A 20,000-nucleotide genomic window follows, 5' to 3' on the forward strand; every position below is an offset into this window, starting at 1 on the left:
ACACACACACACACACACAGTCAGGTCTCTGGTGGACGCGACGGTTTGATCAGCGCTGATACGTGTTGACAACGTCTAATCTGAAAAAATTGAAAGAAATGAATTAATATGCAAATTCATCCCTTTATAATATAAATGTCCTTGAAGAGAGTGAGACAAGGGGCCAGGGAGGGAGGGGGGGAGGGAGGGGGGGAAAAAGAGAAGGAAGAGAGAGAGACTAAAGTATGGAAGGAGAGGAAGACAAACATAAACGAGACATTATAAATAATAACTCATGTGAGAACAGGAGAAAGAAAGAGATGGATGTTTTGAAACAAATGAAAAAGTGGAGCGATAAAAAGAGGAAAAGATGGAGGGGGGAGGGAGAATGGGAAGGAAGCAAGAAGAAGGAAGTAAAAGATGAAGATGGAGAGGAAGAAAGAGAGAGAGAGAAGAAACAAATGAGAGTGAGAGTAACAGTGTGTGTGAGGGGGAGAGAAGGGTTACACACTGAGGAGTGACCAAGGGAGGAGAGAAGGATGAGACAAAAGCAAAAGAGCAAGAAAGAAGAAATAGAAAAGTATAAACATGAGAAGAGGAAAAAGATGGAGAGAAGGAAAACAAGAAGAGAGAGTAGAGGAAGGAAACGAGAGGGAGGAGGAGGTGAGGAGAGAGAGAAGGAGGAGAGAAGAAAGACACAGGAGGGAGATGGAAAATGTAAAGAGGACAAGAAGGAAAGAGACGGGGGAGCCAAAAAGGAATAAAGTGATTAAGGAAACGAGAGGGAGGAGGGTGAGTGGAACAGGGCGAGGGAAGGAAAGAGGAAACCAGGCCTCCCAGGAGGAGGTGCAGCTCCAGCTCTCTCTCCTCCCTCAGTCCGTTCTCTCTCAGTCCTCCAGGAAATCAGCCTCCGATCTGACGGAGGAATAATGATGATGGAGGGAGAGAGAGGGAGAGAGGGAGAGAGAGGGAGGGAGAGAGAGGGAGAGAGAGGGGGAGGGAGAGAGGGAGAGAGAGGGAGGAAGAGGGAGAGAGGACGGACGATCGACAGGGGAGCAGGACTCCCCCCTCTCTCCCTCTCTCCCTGTCTGTCTCTCTCTTTGTTATTCACTTTGAATTAATAGGATTAGTTTCCCCACAGAATCACACACACACACACACACACACACACACACACACACACACACACACACACACACACACACACACTCGAGATATCACTTTCATTGTCACACCCGGTCTCCCCTCTCATTTACACACACACCCACGCACACACTCTTCCACATCAACGCCTCCTTGCTGTATGCTCACTATATGTGTGTGTGTGTGTGTGTGTGTGTTCTTGTAGAATTAAACAATTTCTGCATGAATGACATGAAGGGAGGAGAGACACGGGAGCAGGAAGAGGAGAAGAAGGAAGAAAGGAATGCAAGAAGAAGTGGAAGAAGAAGAGGAGAAGGAATGAAAAGATGAACAGCAGAAGAAGAAGAAGAAGCAGAAGGAGAGAGGACTGCAAGAAAAAGTAGAAGAAGAAGAAGTAGAAGAAGAAGAGGAGAGGGAATGAAAAGGTGATGAACAGAAGAAGAGGAGGAGGAGGAGGAGGAGCATGTTGGGACTCAGAGGTGTTTTCTCATTCTGCTCGTTGTCCGTGCGTTGCCGTAGCGTTTCCGTGGCGTCTTCGGGGATGGCGCTCCTACAAGACGAAGATTAGGGCTACAAAGGCAGCAGGTGGCTGCCGGCTCCGACTCTGGGACCTAATTATCTACGGAAACTCTCCCCACGTCTGAAGGACAAATGATTAATTAAAAAGAACAACTCACCTACGCCTGTGATCTTTGGACAATAGCCTGAGTGCCGAGGGTTTCTTAACACACGAGTGTGTGTGTGTGTGTGTGTGTAAGTCTCGGTGGGACGGTGTATCATTGTCAGACAGTCTAACAGTTGGTTGGTTGGTTCAGAGAGCGCGTTGCGTCCGACTGATAACGAGCTAACGAGACGAAACCGGCTAAACAGACAAGGTCACCGCAACCTCCGCCAGCCGTCGACACGACGACGAGACAAAGTGAGGAAGACACGAACATAATTGGTTTAACGAGCGAGGACATAATACATGCAGATAAGACGGACACATGCTGCACATTAAGTGGCTGAAAGTAAACAGAAGTAGGAGAAAAGCTCCGGTTCAAAGCTCACGTGTTAAAGCTGCATTCTCTCTGCTGTCCACCAGGGGGCGACTCCTCTGGTTGTATAGAAGTCTATGAGAAAATGACTCTACTTCTCTCTTGATTTATTCCCTCAGTAAACATTGTAAACATGAGTTTATGGTCTCAATCTCTAGTTTCAAGTCTTCTTCAACACATCTCAGCTCAGGAAGCAGAATATCGAACTTAAGGCAAACGACAGAGCCGATTTAGTGGCACTATAATTAAACGTCAGTGTATTTCCTCAGGAAGATGAAACATGCCTCCTCCCTGCTGAGATAAACACATTTAGATTCCTCTTCCTTCCATGCACACAGTAAACTCCTTCACTGAGCTGTGTTTCATGTTGCCCTGTCTGGCCTGTTGCTCATATGAGCTCAGCAATGTTGCCAACAACTTTTCGTGAAACTCGACTCAAGCGAGGTGAAGCTGTGATTGGCCGAGACGCTTCCGACATCCAGAGAAACTTCTCCTGCAGACGTCATTCCTCCTTAAAGGTGTAATAACTCTACAGGGTAGCTGTTTCCCTTTGCTTCCAGTCTTTATGCTAAGCTAAGCTAACCACAGCTCTGTACTTAGCTATTAGACTCTCCGTTCCTTTTACACTAAAAACAAGCCACCTTTTCTCCCTCTCTCTCTCCATCACTTCCTCCCTCGCCTCCTCTTCTTACCCACAATGCAACAGCAGGAGCCAAGGGACTTTAGAGAGGTGGTGGGCGAGAGGCAATCATGACAAATGTTCCATCGCTCGCTCGCTCGCACACACACACACACACACACACGCACATATAAGAGCAGAGGTAACCTAAACATAGTATATAAACACACACACACACACACACACACGGCCGTGTGAGGCGCATTCATCACAGATGGAGAGTATTGTCAGTGAAAGTTTAATTGTGTAAACACTCTGTAACTGTCCTGTCATATTCCTGCCTCTCCGGCTCACTATCGCCTCCTCGGCTGTAATTGAATTGCTGCCGTCAGTGGGGGGAGGAAGGGGGGGGGGGGGGGTGAGAGGGAGGAGGGGGGAGGAGGCGAGACTTGCCTTATGAATAGAATGTCTTTCCTATCAGGCAGGATTTGACAAATTGTGTCAGAAAGAAAAGCCAAAGTGATAATTTTTCGGTTTGCTGAAGGTGGAGGAGGAAGAGGAGGGGATACAGGTGGGGGAGTGAAAAGGGGGGGGGCACAAGAGTGGGAGGAGAGGAATAAAGAGAAGGAGGGAGAGAAAAGAGATGACTGAAAGATGGGAGAAGGGGAGGAAGAAAGGGGGGAGGGAAGGTAGAGAGAGGGAGGAGGATGAAATAGAAAATAAGGAGATGAAGATGAGGATGATGAAGATGAAAAGCAGTGGGAAATAGAAGAGAGGGAATAGAGAAAGATGGAGAGGAAGAAGGAAGACAAGGAGTAAAGAAAAACCAAGACGTGGATGAAGAGGACGAAGGAGAGTGGAGAGGATACAAAGGAGGAGGAGGAGAAAGGAGAAAGTGTAAAGGTAATATGGGAGAGGAGGACTGAAGGTGGAGGAGGAGGAGGAGTCTTTATGTGGCGGACTTTGACAAAATCAAACATCTGATTCAAGTAACATTTAGAGAAGCAGAAGCGTTTCGGTTCAGACGGGTTCCTTTCGTTTGAGTGAAGGTAGATTTCCTCAAAGCTTTTTCCCACAATGTAAAAGCCTGGGAACCAAAGGTAAAGAAAGGTAAAACCGCACCTCCTCCTCCTCCTCTCCTCCTCCCCTCATCCATCACATCCTCCTCTCTCTCTGTGATGAAAAAAGACTTCTATTTTGACAGTCTTATCAGGACAATGAGCTCAAATCAAACAGCGCTCTAATAGTCTGGAGACGCCTTGATCCTGGCTTTGTCTTTCTTTCTCTCCTCTCGTCTCCTGTCTTTCCTCCACAGAGACTCCTCCCCCTCCTCCCTCCTCCCCCTCCTCCTCCCCCTCCTCGGTGATCTCCCTGTGACAGGAGTCTTAAGGCTTCTCTAAGCTGTCTTTAGCCTCTCCTCTTCCTCTTTTGGGAATGGATCTGGAGGGGAAAGAGGAAGAGAATGAAAGTGGAAAGTGATGGAGACGGACGGGGAGCCGATGGTGAGGAAGGAAGGGAGGAAGAGGAGGGAGGGAGGAAGAGGAGGGAGGGAGGAAGACAGAATAGGGAGGACGGAGAAAAGTGTGTGGACATGTGGATTTAGATGAGTTTTAAAGTGAAACTGGTGTTAATTGTTGTGTTTCAGTGTAATCTCCATATGTGACCACATCAAACATCAAGTTCTACAGGATGTCACCGTCATAGCAGACACAAATAAATAAAAGTAAATCAGGCGTCCACAGAGTGAAGTGATGATGAGGAGAGAGAGGAAGGAGAGCGTGAAGAGGAGAGTAAATTAAAGAACAATTTGTTTTCTGATAAGGACGACGAGACTGACAGCTCGTCTTTGTTTTGAAGGAGGTCAGAGGTCACAACGACGACGACACACACACACACACACACACAGACACACACACAGACACACACACACACACACACACACACACACACACACACACACAGACACACACACACAGACACAGTGGAGAGATAATAAGTAATTGTCTGCATCTGCAACCTGCATAATTACTTCCAGAGGGAGAGACGTGATCGACGAAAGAGGGAGAGACTAAAAGAAGAGAGAGGGAGGTATAGAAATAGAACAACAGAGAACACAAGAACAAAAGTTAGGAGGACAGAGAGAGAGGAAGAGGGAGAGCGAGAGGAAGAGGGGAGAGAGAGGGAATGAGGACAGAAAGGGAGGAGGAGGGAGAGAAAGAGGAGAGGTGAGGTGAGGAGGACAGAAAGGGAGAGAGAGAGGAGAGGGAGGAGGAAGTGAGAGAGGAAATGGGAGAGGTGAGGAGGACAAAGACAGAGGAGGAAGAAGGAGGAAGAGAGGCGAGGGAGTGTGGGAGGACAGAAAGGGAGGGGGAGGTAGTGAGGCGTCAGGTAGAATAAACAAGAAAACAAAAACAAACATAAACAAACAGCACAAATGTCAGATTTCCCACAGAGAGGCCGGTTACCTAAACGCAGCGTCCAGCTGCTCCTCATGTGGCATTTACACTGAACACACCACATACAGAGCTCCCTGTCTCACTGCTCTGACCTGTCTCACTGCTCCGACCTGTCTCACTGCTCTGACCTGTCTCACTGCTCCGAACTGTCTCACTGCTATAAACTGTCTCACTGCTCTGACCTGTCTCACTGCTCTGACCTGTCTCACTGCTCTGACCTGTCTCACTGCTATAAACTGTCTCACTGCTCTGACCTGTCTCACTGCTCCGACCTGTCTCACTGCTCTGACCTGTCTCACTGCTCCGACCTGTCTCACTGCTCTGACCTGTCTCACTGCTATAAACTGTCTCACTGCTCTGACCTGTCTCACTGCTCTGAACTGTCTCACTGCTCTGACCTGTCTCACTGCTCTGACCTGTCTCACTGCTCTGACCTGTCTCACTGCTATAAACTGTCTCACTGCTCTGAACTGTCTCACTGCTCCGACCTGTCTCACTGCTCTGAACTGTCTCACTGCTCTGAACTGTCTCACTGCTCTGACATCATTCAAGTCTGACTCAAGTCCAAGTCATGTGACTTGAGGCAACGCCTGTGGTCTGAACGACTTTAAGAGGAAGCTACAAAATGGCGGACATAATGCTGAATGGACGTTAATTTACGGAGGCGGTGAAACGCCAACGGACAAAGCTAGTGATCGTCTTCTGACGGCTGGTAATCTCACCGTAACCCTGACCACGGTCAGGGGGCGAGGCTTACATGTCCTCCTCATACTGCCAGAAACTTTTGGGGAAACATCTTCACTATTCACTTGAAGATGAAACAGACGTTTAGATGTTTGAATGCAGGAGAAGTTAGTGGTGCAGTGACAAGAAGCATCTTCGTCTCAAATGAATTTTGAATCAATTCTCATTTTTAAGCAAAATTGCTGCAGTTTGCTTTCAAACTAGAAACTGCTCATCGACTCTCTCTCTCTCTGTCACATTTAATTCTAATCTCCATAACTCGCTCGTCTCTTTCCTTCCTTTGTGTCTCCTCGTCCTTCTGTCTTTATTTTCCTCTCTTTTTAATTTCTCCCTCTCCTCGTTCCTCCGTTCATGTTTTGGCCACACGACAGCGGCAGATAAAAGAGAGAGAAGGAGAAGAAGACGAGGAGGAGGATGAAGAGGAAGAAACAGAGAGGATAACAGAGTGAGGAGAGAGTGTAATTGAATCCAGAGAGAGAGAGAGAGAGCGAGAGAGAGAGGACAGATGGACGGACTGAACAGATTAGCAGCCGTAATCAGAGGGAGGCGTGAGGAGGAATAGAGGCAGCGGCCGTGTTCATCGAGCTGCTAACTGCTTTTTACAAAACGCGTCTGTGGAGATTCTTCTGATGAACACAAACTACGACTTATTGTCTCTGATCAGATGAAACAGACGGACGCCTGCTGTTTTACACGGTGGAGACAGATTGAAGAAGATTCTACTGACACTTCTGATCAGATGCAAAAATACAGACAGATCTGCTGCAGGAGTGAAGCCAAAGCGTCACGTGTTAAAGCTGCATTCTCTCTAGTGTCCACCAGGGGGCGACTCCTCTGGTTGTATAGAAGTCTATGAGAAAATGACTCTACTTCTCTCTTGATTTATTACCTCAGTAAACATTGTAAACATGAGTTTATGTCTCAATCTCTAGTTTCAAGTCTTCTTCAACACAGCATGATGTTCATTTAGTACATTATGGTCCATTTAGAGTCAAACAGTGTCTGAACTTTAGAATAACTGATTAAAGAAATGAAGCCATGAAATGATGAGACAGAATATTTATAGCTGTAACATAACGAGGACTTTTCTAATCAACTGGAGCTCGTCTCATTTATCATCAGGACACATTAGTATTTCAATGATTATTGATAATTGATCACGAGGATAAAAAACTAAAACAAACTTTCCTCACAAAATAACTGATTCATTTAAAAAATCCTCATGTGGAGTTACGAGCTTTTCACATGACAGCAGTGATGATAAGTTTACGTGTGTGTGTGTGTGAGTGAGAGTGTGTGTGTGAGAGTGTGAGTGTGTGTGTGAGAGTGTGAGTGTGTGTGTGAGAGAGAGAGAGAGAGAGAGTGTGTGTGAGTGTGAGTGTGAGAGAGAGAGAGAGAGAGAGTGTGTGAGAGCGTGTGTGTGTGTGTGTGAGTGAGAGTGTGAGTGTGAGTGAGAGTGTGTGTGTGTGTGTGTGTGAGAGAGCGAGTGAGTGAGAGTGTGTGTGAGACCCCAGACAGAGCGCTGGCATTTGACCTCCTCCTGCTGTGCTGTCTGTTCAGCCCTGAGGACATTCTCTCTCTCTCTCTCTCTCTCTCTCTCTCTCTGCGTCCATCGTCTTCATGTGAAACTCGACTTTATTAAACTTCTGTTCTGTTCTCTATAGCCGTGACGGCGACGTTGTTCTTCACTTTGTACATCTGCTGCAGCAGGAAACACCACAGAGGAGGTTGTTATATTTCTGTCAACTTACGAAAAAGCTGCGCTTCATTTTCTGTGAGTTTTTCTACAAAAGTCCGTTACATGGATACAGTTTGGATAAACTTTGTTTATTATTGGTTATGTGACAAATAAGTCAACAAGTGCTTCATGGTTTTTATACGTGGAACTCATTTATATTAATCTATGAACTGCTGGCTAGTTTAATCTGAATGTAACTTCAGTTTATATCATCGTATAACTAAAGTCTTTCAAACGTAAGTGGAGTAGAACTATTAATTAATTCAAGTTAAAATGCTCCCTGTTATGATGTGGGGTGTTTCACGGACCCAAATGCACTCAGACAGCAAAGTTCTATTTCAAAACCAAGGTTTGTTTATTTCCCTCAGTCAAGGGAAAAGACAGGAAATGGTCTGTGGCTGGATCGTCTGTGTGACACCCGAGGCTCGACACAGGAACGCCAAGACTTCACAGTTGATCTCCGAGGAACGAACTGGAAGGCTTCCTCGTACAGGTGAAAACCCGAGGCTCGACACTGTACGGCAGGCAGGTCGAAAAAAACGAGATGCAACGTCAGTAGCGGATCTTCAGAGAGTGAACAAATGGACGACTCACGGGTCGGAATACCAGGTCGGTAAACGGACGGACTGACAACTGGGATGAGAGTGACAGGAGTATTTATGTCAGCTGGAGGCGATCACCGGAGATGAGGCACAGCTGTGCCTACGGAGAGAGGCGCGGCAGTGGGCGGGACTCTTAGGAGGACACTACTGAGGGAAACACAGCCGAGCTAGACACAAATCCTCACACTCCCTAAGTAAAGTACTTGATGCACCTTGTTACACGGCTGATCTCTTTAATATCATTTTGTTTCTTTCCTTGTCCCTATCATTTATACCTCCTTATGATGTTTCCTTCCTTCTCTCCTTTCCTTCTTCTTTTTAAAAAATGAAATCGACTTCCTGTCTATTCCCCTCTGTGTCCTCCCTCTCCATCTTCTCTACACACACACACACACACACACACACACACTCCCCCGAATGTCCACAAATTAAAAGTTGAGTCTTGGACCTTGAGAAGTTCCCGTGTTATCGCCGCTGTGACAGACAGATAGCGGAGAGGAGCGCTTTATTTGTGGTCCGGAGCCGCCCTGTTATCTGAACAGCTCCGGCTCCCATTGTAAACAGCCCCCGTCCTCGTTAAGGAGCCTAATTAGAAAACTCGAATAATAATGGACCCGTGATTGGCTATTGTGTACTCCAAAGATTCCATTTAGAGACGGCGGCGGTTTAATAAAACTTAACCAAACGGATCATTTTGTTTTTGTAATAATCCTCCGCGTCTAGAAAAGGTTCTTTGTTTGCCTCAAGTGGTTTTACTGCTTTTCTTTAAAACACACTCATGACACTGATTTAATTAATTTGAGCACTTTCCATTGTGGCTAATTCTCCCAGTGAGTGTGGAGTTTAGAGGGTCTGCTGCTGTGGAAGACGTTCAGCAGGCCTCACAAAAACACTTTGTGTTCCAGCTCGAGGAACAACGCTGCAGATGTGGACCAGCTGCTCACGTGTTACTGAAGGAGTTACATCATGTTACTGCTCACGTGTTACTGAAGGAGTTACGTCATGTTACTGGTCACGTGTTACTGAAGGAGTTACGTCATGTTACTGCTCACGTGTTACTGAAGGAGTTACATCATGTTACTGCTCACGTGTTACTGAAGGAGTTACGTCATGTTACTGGTCACGTGTTACTGAAGGAGTTACGTCATGTTACTGCTCACGTGTTACTGAAGGAGTTACGTCATGTTACTGCTCACGTGTTACTGAAGGAGTTACATCATGTTACTGCTCACGTGTTACTGAAGGAGTTACGTCATGTTAATGGTCACGTCTTACTGCTCACGTGTTACTGAAGGAGTTACGTCATGTTACTGCTCACGTGTTACTTGTCACATGTTACTGAAAGAGTTACGTCATGTTACTGCTCACGTGTTACTGCTCACGTGTTACTGAAGGAGTTACGTCATGTTACTGCTCACGTGTTACTTGTCACATGTTACTGAAAGAGTTACGTCATGTTACTGCTCACGTGTTACTGCTCACGTGTTAATGAAGGAGTTACGTCATGTTACTGCTCACGTGTTACTGAAGGAGTTACGTCATGTTACTGCTCACGTGTTACTGCTCACGTGTTACTGAAGGAGTTACATCATGTTACTGCTCACGTGTTACTGAAGGAGTTACGTCATGTTACTGCTCACGTGTTACTGATCACGTGTTACTGGAGGAGTTACGTCATGTTACTGCTCACGTGTTACTGAAGGAGTTACGTCATGTTACTGGTCACGTGTTACGGAAGGAGTTACGTCATGTTACTGGTCACGTGTTACTGAAGGAGTTACGTCATGTTACTGGTCACGTGTTACTGAAGGAGTTACGGCATGTTACTGGTCACGTGTTAATGGAGGAGTTACGTCATGTTACTGGTCACGTGTTACTGAAGGAGTTACGTCATGTTACTGGTCACGTGTTACTGGAGGAGTTACGTCATGTTACTGGTCACGTGTTACTGAAGGAGTTACGTCATGTTACTGGTCACGTGTTACTGAAGGAGTTACGTCATGTTACTGGTCACGTGTTACTGGTCACGTGTTACTGAAGGAGTTACGTCATGTTACTGGTCACGTGTTATTGATCACGTGTTACTGCTCACATGTTACTGAAGGAGTTACGTCATGTTACTGGTCACGTGTTACTGGTCACGTGTTACTGAAGGAGTTACGTCATGTTACTGGGCACGTGTTACTGGTCACCCGTTACTGAAGGAGTTACGTCATGTTACTGGTCACATGTTACTGGTCACGTGTTACTGAAGGAGTTACATCATGTTACTGGTCACGCGTTACTGAAGGAGTTATGTCATGTTGCTGGTCACATGTTACTGTTCACGCGTTACTGAATGAGTTACATTATGTAAATGGTCACGTGTTACTGGTCACATGTTACTGGTCACGCGTTACTGAAGGAGTTACGTTATGTTAATGGTCACATGTTACTGGTCACGTGTTACTAAAGGAGTTACATCATGTTACTGGTCACGTGGTACTGGTCACGTGTTACTGAAGGAGTTACGTTATGTTACTAGTCACATGTTACTGCTCACGTGTTACTGCTCACGTGTTACTGAAGGAGTTACGTCATGTTACTGGTCACGTGCTACTGGTCACATGTTACTGGTCACGTGTTACTGCTCACGTGTAACTGCTCACGTGTTACTGCTCACATGTTACTGGTCACGTGTTACTAAACGCTCGTGCCGCTTTTTGCCGTGTCGAAACTGCATTCTCAATTACGCTTTGTTTTTAGGAACAAACCGACTCGGTTAGATTTGGTAAAAGATCATGTTTGGGGTAAAAACAAAGGTTTTACGTTTGTTTTCACTCGGGACACGGACATCGGTCTCCTGTGTGAAAGTCCCATCCACCTCATCCTCCTCCTCACGCAGACGTATGAGGACTGATTGAGATATTCGATATTGACGATGCATTTTCATGATATGGGGACGTAACTTCTATGAGACAAAACCAGAGCAACGTGTCTTCTTTCGAGGGTTCGTATGATATGTTAGGGAAAAGTTGCTCCTCATTGTTCGTGCTTTTTCCTGATAAAGTCCAGCAAAAAAAGTGAGTTTCTGCTCGTCACATGCACATCGTCTTTTCAAAATAAACTTCCGTCTTCAAAGGAAACAACTCAGTTAGGTTCAGACAACAAAACTCAGACGTGATGCAACAGATGCTTCAAAAACGCCTCTTTGGCAAAGCGAGTCGGGCAAAACAGCTGATGAGCCGTCGGAGCGGCTTCAAATAACGGCAGAAGTACCGAAGTTAGGTGACGAATAAATAAACGTTGACCTCTCGTTTTACAAGAGGAACGAACATCCTGTCTGAAAGATCGCTGTCTGTTGTTGTTTAACTCTTGTTATACCCTGAGAAGAAGAAGGTCATTGTCGTTGTTGTGCATAAAACATAAAGACTTGAAACTTGAACTTAGATCAGAAAGTCTCACGCGCCATTTTGGAAACAAAATGAGTTTTTAATTCGGAGGACTAGAAACTAGAGACTGGACTCAAACATATATTTATAATTGATGCAAACAGAATGATTTGATGACAGACGATCAAAGAAAGAGGTGAAAGCAGAGTGGAGGGTGAGATTAGTGTGTGTGCATCCCGCCTGAGTTGACCTTTGCCTCGTGTCCGGGTGTCCAAGTGACATTTTAAAATGCAAATACAAACACGCTTCACCACCAAACACACACACACACACACACACGCGCACACACACACACACACACCCTCAGAGAGCTTCTCCTTGGGCCGTCGCTGCTCTAAATGACATTAAACGTAGGTGACTGTAAACTTGTGTAATTATGAGAAATGTGAGCGATTATGAGGAATTATTCCCCTCCATTGTGCTAATCGTGTAATTAGCAACAATAATCAAAGACTTATGATGTTGAAATAAGGCGATGCCGCGGCCAATTAGACTGCAAGGAGCTAATAACGGAGAGCTTATGGTGTTCTCCTGGAGGGCAGAATTACTGTTAGACTTCCACAAGGACTTTTGAAATTCGGGTGTTTTTCTAACTAATTTTTCTCTCTGATGAGAGAAAATTGAAATAAATACTCAATTAAACGCGAGAGGGAACGAAATGAAGCGTCAGCTGCAGGTTCCGTTTGGTTATTTAAGTCTGAACTGAAGTTTTAACCTGAGAGAAGTGAAGTTATGGATTCAGTTATTACACCAGGAGGTTGTTTTTTTGTCAATTCTCAGCACAGGATGCTGCTGTAAACGTTTTCAAACTAAAGTGCATCAAAGCGTGACGGTACAACACATCATAAGAGTTCAGACGATCCGGGACTAAAGACACGAAGGATAAAAAACTCTCTTCTGTCTGAGGTGTCATCATCATGTGGTCATGCAGTTTTGAGGCAGGAAGGCTTTTTTGAAACGCTGCCTCTCCGTGTGTTCAAAAGTCACTTTGACATCAGAGATTTTACACTCAGGGACACGGAACAAATTGTCTTCATGATGCATTCAAGAAGCCTCTGTCATTCAAAAACTTACGGGAGAAACACGACTCAGAGAAACACGACTCAGAGAAAAAAGCTCAACCAAGTATTTCACCATCTTTTCCTGCGCAGTTTTGTTGTCTGAACTTAACTAAGTTGTTTCCTGTGAAGGCAGAAATTTATTTTGAAAAGACTGTAATAATGTAACGAGCAGAAATTGAAAGGTGTCGCTGGACTTTAGTAGGAAAACATTTGATATCACAGGAACCGTTACGCTGCGTTATGATATCAGGTCATGTTTATGAAATCCTTTGTTTACTTGGTTCAATGTATTAATGAGTCACTTCTAGAAAGGTGTATTTACCATGCATGCAAAACCTGAATAATACCTACATGAATAATATCTACATATCACACATCTCACACTTGGAAGGGAATAAGCTGCTCACATGACCCGTGTCAAATTCTAACTCTTGTCATATTTGGAATAAAGTGGAATATTAGTGTTGGATTAGATTAGCAATTAGCAATGAATCGATGTGAAAACTGTTGCACGTCTGGTTCAAACTGAAATTCTGATGCAAAACATGAGACACAGTTGTAAACATGTTGAAAATTAAGTTTTCTTTTGGTGCAGCTGGTCAGAAACGGAGGAGCGATGATATATGTATATATGATGTATTGAAGATGACAATTCACTAAGACTAGATTTGGACTAAATTGGTGCCTCTGCCTCGTATTCAGTCTTAATTGCTTCTAAAAGCTGAACACACATTACAACAGGATCATTTCTGACAGTCTTGGGTTGAAAGAAGCAAAAGAAAACAAGGATTTTAAATTCCAGCTTGATTGTTCGTAAATATCTAATTAGACTTTGTTTGTTTGCAAAATATCTAAGATGCAAACGTAATTGATTTGTTAATGACTAAAACCTTGGAGAACCTTTAGTACGATGGTTTTAAATGGACTGAAATTAGTTCGAAGAACGTGAACTTTTAGCCGCCATCTTGCAAAAAAGAAAATCTGTTTTCAAAAGCCAAACACCGAAAGTACCTAAAGCTGTTTTCAGGTTAGAAACTCTCTTCGTCAGATCATCTGTATCAGGTCAAAAGTACAATTATCTTCAGCTCCTTCACGACAACAATCACAAGTCACCCTCAGTGAGGAGGTGAAAGGTCAAAGTCAACAGCCAGCAGACATCTGAATGTCCTGATGGCGTGGAATGAAGACGCCGCAGGGAGAGCAAGTAGGAGCTCTCTGAATCACACTCACGAGTAATCATTTCCAACCACTCACCCTTCAGAGGCGTCGGAGCCTCCCCGCCTCACTTTGACTGATATTAGTCAAATTGCGTCATGTGCCTTTAAAGACGACTCTCCTTAAGTGCAAGAGGGTGTTGAAAGCTTCAAAGCAAGATCTCTCTCCGCCAAGGTCATCTCATATTTTAACTCCAATTTCAATACTTTACGAGCGTGACTGTAATTAAAAGGATGGGGGTCAGCTGTCTGATGTATTATGACAGAGCAGCCAGCAAGGTAAGCCCAGTTATTAACTTCAAAAACAGAAAAGAAAAGAAATTCAGACTGGAAATGGAGCAGCTTTGTGCTCGTTTTAAGCTGCATGTATCCATGATGGGGTTTGGTACAGGAGAGTAAGTTGTAGGGAGATTATTGATCATCCATCTGTCAAGCTTCGGCTTGAATTAGGATGCACGAGGAACGAGCAAAAAGAAGAGCCAAAACACTCCAGAGGATGGTGTCTTCTTTTAATTGGGTTTCCAAAAACCAAAACAGTCACCACTGAGCGTAATCGCCGGCTCTGCAGAATCCTCAAACATTCGGTGAACAGGCGTCTTGCCTTAAAGAGATGTTTGGCTTTTTGAGACGGTGAGAAATCACACAATCAAACCCAGCAGCCCAGTATCACGGCAGGTCGTCAAGTAGTCCCCAAATGCAATTCATTGGTTTCTTGTACATGGAAAGTCAACATTTTTGTATTTTTTTATATTTTTTGTGTGTCGCTCAGAAATAATGACAATGGAAAGTCACATAGGAGCCTTTTTCGTAGAGGATACAAGAATTAAATGCATCCAAATATCAAAAAAAGCTGACGATTGGTGGGCTGGAGGGTCCAACAAACAGGACTTTAAACCAGGAGGCCGGTGTACAACACCACGTTGAGGCTTTATGTTCGTGGTGTTGTTGTCTAAACCTAACCGTACGTAGTTATTTGAAGCCAAAACGTGATGTTTTTCCTGAACCTAACTTAACGGATTCGCTGCTTTAACCTTACTTTAGTTTTTAACATAATGTCTTCACGAGCAACACAAAAAATACGGATAATTCATGTTCCTGGTCACAAAACCAATCGATTGTATTTTTTTTTTACTATTGCACAAACTGCCGTGATGAACTGTGTTGAAACCAAATGACTTCATGTCCTCCAGAAAAAGTAGCCACAACCAAACAGCCATCAATTCTGCCCCACTTTAAAGCATCAGCGTCTGAAGAGATGAAGTGGAGCCCCGACTGTGTGAAACTTCACACAGAAACAAAGTCGGCAGCGATCGATCGGAGACTCCCCCGGTGATGTACGGAGAGGAGGCCGTCGGCCGGTGAGGGAGGACGGAGGAAACAAAGACGCCTCAAGGAGGACGTGAAGGAGGGGAAAAAAATTATGGAAACAAATGGAAAAGCTCAGCCGGACGCGATAGCAGGCGTGGTGTTGGCCAGCTATCGACTGAGAATGAAAAACGAATGACGAAGGCGCCTGTGGAAATGCATTACTCATCGTCTGGAGGAGAGGATGCTGGGAATTTAATGTTAGAGAAAACAAACTAACTAAACCCTCATCGAAGCCTGTTAATAGCGACACAATCCAAACGATTAAAGTGTCTTTAAAGCTAAATCTTATGCAAACAGCAAGAACTAAAGCAGCATCTCTGTTGCTGTTGTTTTTGCTCCAATGAATTATTGTTCAAATGCGCTGCCATGTTGTTTTATAAATGAGACAGTTCATGTCAACAAATGGGAAATAAAATACAGAAAATACCGTTCACATATTAAGGATCTTATGACGACTCATAGACAAGACATGACTCAACTGTAGAGACTTTAGAACTACAGATATCGGTGGCTGGTAAAATCCTCCGTATAATTTCATATATGCCTTCTACGTGGAACGATTTAGACTTTATCGAAGACGAAAAACATGAAACACACCAACATTTGCTTGTTTTTACATTGTTGTTCCTGGAAGTTGGTAGCTTCGTCCCGATGGCGTCACGCGCGGCATGAGAGAAAACATTCTTTGATCGGCCGTGGATCACAGTGTAGTCTGTCACGGCAAGAATTCATGACTCTACAATCGGCCGATCTGACACTGCGATCATGTTCACGGACTAATTCACCGCGTAGTCTCGAGACGTCTTCTCATTGTATTGACGATTCAATCCAAAGAGTTTGACATCCGTCAGAAAGTCTTCTCACATTGTCTGAGGGAAGAAATGAACGAGCCGATTACCCCGGACACCCGATATAAGCCCCACCTCCTCCAGGGAGACACTCATAGATTCATGCCAGCCCTCCTCCTCCTCCTCTTCTCTCTCTTTAGTCCACCTCTCTCTCTCTCTTTTCTCTCCAGACAAATTAACATGAAAGAACACATACATGAATCCTAATCCTGCCTCTTGCTCTCTCTCTCTGTGGTCACATTATCATTGGGGATCACTCCTTCACATCCATACATGTCCGTCTGAAACCTCTCTCTCTCTTTCTTTGGACAAATTAACATTGCTAAGCACTCATGCACATTCAAACACATCCCTACATCCCCGGCCTGTCTTTCTTTCTATCTCTCTCTCTAGACAAATTAACATGGTAGAACAAACACCTTTGTCCTCGTCCCTCCTCCTTCTTTCTTTTGCTCTTTTTTTCTGCCTCTGGTCAAATTAACTTTGGGAATGACGGAGATATTCATACAAACCTCTCATCCTTCTTTCTTCCTCTTCGGTGTGTCTTCATATCTTTCTATATCTTCAGGGCAAATTAGCATTGGGAAACACCCGTCCATGTTTTAGATCCTCTCCTTATCGTTCTCTGCAGACATATTGACATTGACGGCCACACATATGTCCTCTCTTTGCATCTCCAGTTTTGGTGCATGGGGAGAAGCGGTTAGAGGTTTGCAGAAAGTCAAAGAACAAAAAAAAAAAAAAAAGAACAAAAACCTCAAATGTGGAACTCCAATTAATTCAAAGCCGCCCCTCACCCATCACCAGCGCCAATCAGCCCAGAATAAATCCGCGGCAGATCTAATTACCGCGCCGTCTCCGAAGACCCCGGCCGCCGCGAAGCCAATCTTCCCCTCCTTGTTTGAACAGGCTGATGAACTAAGGGACTCGATGGATATCAAGTCATTTTGTTTAATTTATAAATGGATTTTCCCCTAATACTTAAATTATCATCAGCATGAGAGAGAGAGAGAGAAAAGAGAGAGACGCACAATGAAAAGCATTTGGAAGGTAAAAAAAGTCTTGAGCATGTGGTGCAGGAGAGAGAGATGATGGAGGGATGAGAGGACGGAGGGATGGAAGAACGGCAATGCAAAGAATCCCAATGAGCGATGTGTCCTTTTCCAGGTTACAGCAGTGACGGCTTTACAATTCGGCGCGCTAATTGCATTCAAAGTTGCAGCAGTGAATGCTGGGATATAAACGGGGGCACGGTGGAGGAAGTGGGCGTCGAGGTTCGAGAGTGGGAGGGTGCAACACCTTCAGACTCCCAGCTGATCAAATACGCTGCAGGTCCACCTCTCGTGTTCGTCGGGACGCAACGTGTCCTCGTGCAACGGTTGGTGTGATATCTTACACGAGTCAATCTGACCATTTCTCATCTGTCGAGCTCTTTTCTTTTCTCTTGTCTTCTTGGATTTTGTTAAAAGTGGTGATAAATGCACCGTATGCAGGTCATGTTTGGTCATGAAGCCCCTGTAGCATAATAAAGACGCCAGCCTTCCCTCCTTTCCTACCTGGTTCGGGCGTCTCAGAGTGCGAGGACGAGGAGGCCGAGGACGCCCCGTCCTCGTTGACGGCTCCCTGGGACAGAGACATCCCTCGGCCCGGAGGAAGCTTCATGCCGAGCTGCTCCGCCATCTCCACGTGGTCTCCGGGGTGGACGTAGTCAAAGACGCTGCTGCCGGTCAGCTCCACCTGCACGGATAAAGAAAGAGTTACTCACCTGCCTCGTCCACCTACTGGACTATGGATTATGTCTCGTAGTGGATATGATGGAGTTAGACTTGAAACATGTTTTCCAAAAACTGAAAAGTTCAAATCCCAACGCCGGCTTTGGAAAGTTCCCAGAACTGCTGCTCATCTTCGTTATTTAATCTTATTTCCTGAACATTTTGTTCTCCAGCTCGATCTCCTCAGTTTCCTTCTCATTTTCAACCTCTTCATCCTAAACCTCTTCTTCTTCAGTTTCTTCTCCACCTCCTCTGCTTTTCTTTTTTTTTATATAGTCTACTACAACTTTGATATCATCGTTTTCCATTTCTTCTTCATCCCTCTTTCTCTTTTGCTGCTTTTTCTTACCCTTCTCTCTTTCTCCTCCACCACATCTCCTTGACATCCTACTTCTCCTCTTTTGTAACCTCTGCTTCCTCACTCACTACGTTTACATGCACACTCATATTCCACAATATTCTGACTCTAACATGGTTCATGCAAACATCCTATTCCTTTTGGATACTCCAAATATAAAGTCTTATTCCAAATGTATCATATTCAGAGTAAAACCTGTGTGATGTGTTGATATTGTTCAGGTTCTAGGATCATTCTTTGGACATGTATACATGTTAGTAGAGCTGCAGTCGAGATGATGTCCAGAAGAACAGAAGGAGAAACGTCATGAAGGACTTGGAGATCAACAGGTTTCTGGATATGAACAAATATGATTTGGAGAAGCTGTTTGAAGGAATGAAAGATGTCCAACAGGTCCTCCACCTCTGGAGCGCGCTGAGAGAACATCTGTTCGCTCCCGATGTTCACTTTGACGTATTTAGACGAGATGGACGCGTGAGGACGTCGAGCCGTCAAACACAGAAGAGAACGACGTCACCGTGGGATTCACTGCTGATGAAGATGAGGAAGATGATGCATGAGGTCGTTTTACGTTAATCTGATCTGTAAACGGGATTATTAATATTATATTTCAAACTGATTATTAGGAATATAGATTTTTCGGAATTTGGGCAAAAACAGGAATATTTGGTGCACGTATACGTAGCCAGTGTTTCGTTGCCTCACACCTTCACCCCATCTTCATCCTCCTCCTCCTCCTCCTCTAATCCATACATTCTTCACTCTCTTCATGCATCTTCCAGTTTCCTGTCTTTCCTCCTCCTCCTCCTCTAATCCGTCCCTCAGCGAATCAGCGACGGCTTTTCATTCTCATGGAAATGGGATAAATAAGCTTCCTCTTGTTAAATAAAGACAGAGTCCCTTCACCTTAAAGACTCATTAGCGCCGATAGAAGCGGATTTGTCTTCGTTAATTGGGGATGAGACGAGGGAGCGCTGCCAAAAACCACCGCGTTACGCTACACACACACACACACACACACACACACACAGTGTCAAGGTTATAAACACACACACACACTTTGTATTTTTTGTGTAGTTAACAAACACACTCACAATTAAGTGCAAGATTTTCAACGGGATCATGTGACCGATGTGCTCGTCGTTTAACGTGCGTGTTTTCATTTGTAGCGCATCAAAAACTGTGTGCACATTTATTTCCACACACTAATCTGGTTATGTACTGTACACTGTGTGTGTGTGTGTGTGTTCAGGTTTTTGGGGGTCCACTGGGACAAAGGGGATTACATGGGTGTAATCCCTTTAATAAGAAATCCCTTTAAGGCAATTTAGTCCCCTCATAAAGTCTCATCTGGAGCAGAAAGTGATGATTAAGAAATGAGAACGATCGCTGAAACACACACACACACACACACACACACACACACACACACACACACACACACACACACACACACACACACACACACCCTGGTGCACCATGGGAGTTAGTGTTCATATTTACACGTTACAGTGCAAATTGGATCGACATTGTTCTTCCTCGCAATAACACGCCGACTTTTAATCAATTAAAACTTGGCACAACTATTTTACATAAAGTCGCTGGAGCTAATTAACGCAGAGGGACCAAC

General features: G+C 44.7%; 1 protein-coding gene across 1 annotated transcript in view; it reads right to left on the reverse strand.

The window, feature by feature from the left end:
* npas3 (neuronal PAS domain protein 3) overlaps nt 1–20,000 on the reverse strand; it is a gene marked incomplete at its 5' end in the record, with an annotated part of 246,393 nt that overhangs the window by 23,732 nt on the left and 202,661 nt on the right. Inside the window, one exon of the mRNA XM_079286826.1 lies at nt 17,797–17,977. Coding sequence (XP_079142952.1) covers nt 17,797–17,977 — 181 coding nt within the window. The remainder of the gene's footprint in view (nt 1–17,796; nt 17,978–20,000) is intronic.

This window comes from Melanostigma gelatinosum (genome assembly GCF_949748355.1).
Source record: "Melanostigma gelatinosum genome assembly, chromosome: 16".
Taxonomy (NCBI): domain Eukaryota; kingdom Metazoa; phylum Chordata; class Actinopteri; order Perciformes; family Zoarcidae; genus Melanostigma; species Melanostigma gelatinosum.